This window comes from Malurus melanocephalus, unplaced genomic scaffold (genome assembly GCF_030028575.1).
Source record: "Malurus melanocephalus ecotype Western Australia unplaced genomic scaffold, MMel_1.1 scaffold_1025, whole genome shotgun sequence".
Taxonomy (NCBI): Eukaryota; Metazoa; Chordata; class Aves; order Passeriformes; family Maluridae; genus Malurus; species Malurus melanocephalus.
Window position 1 is genome coordinate 108,514 of NW_026624257.1, and position 5,378 is coordinate 113,891.

General features: G+C 59.1%; 1 protein-coding gene across 2 annotated transcripts; it reads left to right on the top strand.

Moving 5' to 3' along the window:
* Positions 1 to 522: 522 nt before the first annotated feature.
* LOC130585965 (adenine phosphoribosyltransferase-like) lies at positions 523 to 4,234 on the top strand. Of its 2 annotated transcripts, XM_057386661.1 has the most exons (6): positions 523 to 703; positions 1,221 to 1,324; positions 2,321 to 2,454; positions 2,715 to 2,749; positions 3,271 to 3,349; positions 3,593 to 3,686. In XM_057386661.1, the coding sequence occupies exons 1-6, from the start codon at positions 624 to 626 to the stop codon at positions 3,620 to 3,622; spliced, it is 462 nt and encodes a 153-aa protein (XP_057242644.1). In that variant the 5' UTR covers positions 523 to 623; the 3' UTR covers positions 3,623 to 3,686. The 2 variants fall into 2 exon arrangements, with proteins under 2 accessions (XP_057242644.1, XP_057242643.1); XM_057386660.1 differs by lacking the exon at positions 2,715 to 2,749 and having other exon boundaries at positions 540 to 703; positions 3,593 to 4,234.
* The last annotated feature ends 1,144 nt before the right edge of the window (positions 4,235 to 5,378 follow it).

Sequence of the window (5,378 nt, forward strand, 5' to 3'; positions counted from 1 at the left end):
TCAGAGCTCCAAGCCCCAGGGAGTCAGAGCTCCACATCCCGGGGGTACCGATGCCTAATGTCCTGGGGTACCCTGAGGGGGTTGAAGTTCTGGGATATCTCCACGTACTCCATGGCTGCACTGGTAAGTCGGGATTCTGTGCATGGGGATACCACAGCCCCGTGTGCCCGTGGGCTGATGCTCCACGCTCCAGGATATTGGAGCCCTAAATACCGGGGGAACTGGGGCTCCACGCCCCGGGATACCGGAGCTCCACGCACCGGGAACAGTGATGCTCCAGGATACCGGAGCTCCACGCTGATGCTCCAGGATACCGGAGCTCCACGCACCCGGAGCACTGATGCTCCAGGATACCGGAGCTCCACGCTGATGCTCCAGGATACCGGAGCTCCACGCACCGAGGGCGCTGATGCTCCAGGATACCGGAGCTCCACGCACCGGGGGCACAGATGCTCCAGGATACCGGAGCTCCACGCACCGGGGTGCCCAGGATTTACTCCCGGCGCTCTCCCGTGCCCGCCGCTTGGCGGGGCCGCCCCGGAGCAGGCGGAGCCGCTTCCCCCGCCCCGCTCCGCCCGCTCGGCCGTGCCGGAGCTGCGGCGGCTGCGCACGGCGGGGCCGCCATGAGCGACGAGAAGCTGCGCAGGGTCCGCGACCGCGTCCGGCCCTTCCCGGACTTCCCGGAGCCCGGCGTGCTGTTCCGGTACGGCCGGGATGGGGACGGGAACGGGGACCGGGATGGGGATGGGACCGGGACCGCGATGGGACGGGGACGGGGCCAGACCGGGGATAGGACGGGGACGGGAACAGGATGGGGATGGGGACGGGGATGAGAATGGAACCGGGGATGGGGACGGGGATGAGAATGGAACCGGGGATGGGGACGGGGACAGGAATAGACCGGGAATGGGACCGGGACGAGGACTGGGATGGGGCCGGAAACGGAACCGGGGATGAGGATGGGAATGGGAACGGGGATAGCGATAGGGATGGGACCGGGACCGGGGCCGGGAATGGGGTCGGGGAGGGAACCAGGATCGAGATTGGAGCCAGGACCAGGAATAAAACCGGGGCTGTTCAGGTCCGGGGCTCGCTGGCAGCTCCTCTCCCCAGTGCCCATCCCTGGCCCTGGCAGCACCAGGCAGGAGCCTGCCCTGGGCTCAGGAGCTCAGCGTTTCCAGAGCAGCCCCCGGAGGTTTCACTCCCTGCTCTCATTGCAGCGATATCAGCCCCTTGCTGAAGGATCCTGTGGCCTTCAGGACTTTGATTGATCTTCTGGAGGATCATTTGAGGTCATCTTTCCCCAAAATCGACTTCATTGCGGGTGAGTGCTGGTTGGACATCCCTGAGGCTGGGGCAGAGCAGTGCATCCCGGGTGGGAAGTGCGGGGTGACCCTTCTGAAATGCTGTAGCCCTTGGACACAGAAATCACCTGAATATTGGCCTCTGTCATGTGGTAACTCCAGCATGGTTTATTACCCTTCACCTCCTGCTGTGATTTCCTGAAATTCTGGTTTGGGATGTGGCAGGTGCCTTCTGTGCTCAGTGCCAATTAAATAATTCACTGTTAAAGAGAAGGAGCACACCAAGCACACCCTGCTGTGCCTGCGAGGTCCTGTCGGGTCCCTGGGGCAGACTGACCCTGTCCCAGTTCCTTTTCCTCAGCACAAAGAGCCCTGGAGGAGCTCACCTGGCACTGGGCTGAGCAAGGCAGTGCTTGGGCTGGGCTTCAGCCCAGGGTTCAAGGAGCACTGACCAAACCTGGGCCAGCAGTCCTGTGATAAGTGAAGTCTGTGCCCAGAGGTCCAAGGTCCCACTTGTGTGGTTGAGCTGATACCGGGGCTCTGTGGGGTTTATCTCTAAGGAAAAGGGCCTCGGGGGAGGGAAATGGGCTGCTGGGGCCTGGCTGGGTGCAAACAGGAGTCTGGGCTGTGCTTTCAGCCCTCAGAAGTGAGTTTAAGAGCAAATTGCTTTTAGACCCCTCCCCTGAATGGAAGGATAAAATGGGGGGGGGTCATGCCAAGACCCTCTTCCAGTGAAATGGCTCTAATCTGAGTGATGGGATGAGAGGAAAAGGCCTCAAGTTGCACCAGGGAGAGATAGGTTGGATGTGAGGAAAATCAATTCACTGAGAGGGTGGTCAGATATGGGAACAGTCTGCCCAGAGCAGTGGTGGAGTCACCATTCCAGAAAATGTGTGGATGTGGCACCTGGGGACATGGCTCAGTGGTGGCCTGGACCGTGCTGGGAATGGTTGGGTTGGATGCTCTTGGAGCCTTTTCCAGCCTGGATGATCCCTGATGGCTGCTCTGCCCCCCAGGCCTGGACTCCCGTGGGTTCCTCATCGGGCCCCCTCTGGCACAGAGGTTGGGCATCGGCTTCGTGCCTGTACGGAAAAAGGGGAAACTGCCCGGTCCCACCGAGTCCGTCTGCTACACCCTGGAATATGGCAAGGTGACACCTGGGCGGAGCAGGGGCCAGGGCTGGGGGGGCAGGGCTGCTAAAACCAGCGGGGAGGGGGTCCCAAACCGGGTTCTGATGCCGTGGATAACCTGGCACAGCACAGCCGTTGGGAATGGCACTGAGGCGGCTCCGGCCCCGAGCCATGGACACTCCATTTGTGCCCGTGGGTGCTGGTCGGTGCTGTGCTGTGTTTTTTTGAGGGGCTCGTGCTCAGATTTGGTGCTAAATGGCTTTCTTTGGCTTGAATTCAGGGGCATGACCACGGAGAGTGTTCCCCACTCTGGCAGTAAGTGCTGTAAGTCACAGCCTCCCTGCATGGCTTCCCCACCTCCTGCCCTGTAACCCCGTGGCCTGAGCCTCAAACTCTGCCACTCCCGCTCATGACTAACAGCAGCAGGACCCCCAAAGCCAGGCCTAAGCCGTGGGGATTGTTTGGGCCAACCCCAGCATGGGACGAGCTTGCGTGACACATCAGGTGCCAGTATGGATCTGGCTCTGGGCAGAGCTCCCCAGTGCGTGACAATTCCCTCACTGGAGAGCTGCTCTGGGATAAGATTCCACCAGAACTCACATGGTGGAAGTTCAGGATCCTGGCGTGCCAGAGGGTTGGCCCAGCAGTCCCCTCCCTGCTCTGTTTCTGTGGCGCTCCCCCGTAGCTGGAATTTGTGGGGTTTTTGGGGTTTTAGGTGCTGAGTGTTCAGGCTGATGTCGCTGAGGACTTGCCCGTGTTCCAGCATGAGCCAGCAGCTCCTGAGGGGTTTCTCTCCGAGGCCAGACTAAAAGAAAGCTGCTCTTTGCTCCCTGCAGGCCGAGCTGGAAATGCAGAAGGACGCTGTGGAGCCGGGGCAGAAGGTGGTCATTGTGGATGACCTGCTGGCAACTGGAGGTGAGGGAAGCACGTGTGACCCATGCACAGCTGGGTTCATGGAATCGTGGGTGGGATTGGATAAATCACATCAGCCCCATTCACAGCTCCCACCATCCCAGGGTGCTCCCAGCCCTGTCCAGCCTGACCTTGGGCTCTTCCAGGGGTATCCACACCTCTCTGGTGTCTGTTTATCAGCAGCAAGGGAAGCTGTGGGGCTGGACGCTGCCCCCAGAGTGAGGATGTTTCTGCTCCCCTGCACAGGTACCATGGCTGCAGCCTGTGAGCTGCTGAAGAGGCTGAAGGCTGAAATCCTGGAGTGCCTGGTGGTCATAGAGCTGAAAGGCCTGAAAGGGTCGGGAAAGCTCAATTCCATCCCGTTCTACTCACTGCTGCAGTATGACTGAGGAGGAGCAGGGAGCGCTGGGAGCAAATCTGGGGCTTTATTCAGTGAATAAAGGGTGGGAGGGGGGTGAAACACACCGTTTTGAGCATGGCCAGGTGCTCTTCGGGATCTTTAGGATCTTCGGTCCTAAATCCTACATTTGCCAAGACTGTGTTGAGTGTAGTGATCCCTTTTGGAGTTCATCCTTTTGGGAAGGAGGAATAGCCTGATTGTTCAAGAGGATGGAGACCAAGATGCAGCTTCACTCAATCGGAAGTTTTTAGGAGACCAAAGTGACAAAATTGCTGCTGAGGCAGGAGAGCTCTGACAGGGTGCCAGCATTCCCTGAGCTGGGCCTGTCAGCCTCCAAGGAACCTGCTTAAAAATTCCCAAAGAAACACAGGAAATGGGCAAAAAGCAATTCTTTGAGGGATGAATCATGCTGTATTTGACCTCGGGGGATGGTGTGGTTGCTGTGTGCTGTCCCTCAGCAGAGGAAGCTGCTCTCACATCRGGGYTGTRCTTGCWGAGGAGGRTGAAGTGTGTGCTGTGTCCTTACATCAGGATGGTGCTGGTGTGGGTGGGCTCAGCCACTGTTTTCCTTYCCTGGAGACCACAGGCACCTTCAGTTCAGCAGAAATTCCCCATCTCCTGCCCCACACCCCACAGCTGTGCTGCTGCTTTCCCTCTGCCATGGTGGTTGGGGCCATCTGAAAGGCTGCTGCCAGTTCAGAGCCTGCTCTTGGTGGGAGTTTGGTGTCAGGTGAGGCCACAGGAAAGGTGCTCCAGGAGTCTCAGGTGTGGGATGGGTGATGGGTTTGGAGTTGTTCCTCCAGCACGGTTCAGTTTGGTCACAGCTGAATCCCTGTGTGCCAAAACTTCACGAGCCTAAGAACATCAGGGACTGTGTCCCTGGCCCAGCAGGGTCTGGACTCACGGGTAAAATAAATACTCATTGATTTTTATGTTTTCTAAACTGTCTCAGAGCTGTTCTTGCAGTTGCTGGAACTGTTACTGACCCATGGACGTGTCTCCCTGCAGCCCCAGGTGGTCAGTGGAGCCAGGCTGTGGTGTGAGCTCTCCCTTTTCCCCCAAACTCTTGGAATTGTTTCCCAGGGAGCGTTCGGGTACCTTTTCTCTGTACCTTGGCCCAGCCTCTGGCTGGAGCTGGGTACACCAACCCCCCCAGCTCAGCACCTCCCCACCCAGCACCTGGGACCACCTCCCACCCAGCCCTTTTACTTGTAGGGATTATTCCAGCTGGTTTTATCGCCATTTCCTGAAAAGCCTCTTCAGTGCTGCTAAGGAGCACCATTCCTTGGGGATCAGCCTGCCCCAGGGCTCCTGTCCCACAGCCAGCCCCATGGCAGCCAGGGGACCGGGTACAGCTAAGGGGGACAAAGGAAAAAGCCATTCCACCCCAAAGAGCCAGGAGAGCAGCTGCGTGCCGGGGAAGCGGCGTCAGCCCCGCCAGTGCCAGCAGGTGACATCAGGGAACGTGGGGACGGTGCCTGGCCCTGGCTGGGCTGCCAGCAGTCCCTGATGTCATTTGCTTGGAGAGAGGAGGTTGTGCAGGGGCGGCTTCCAGGTGGGAGAAGGGTTTTGTCGTGAGGAGCAGAACGGGAGCTCACTGAGAGCTCTCCTGGGATGGGAGCGAGGCGGCTG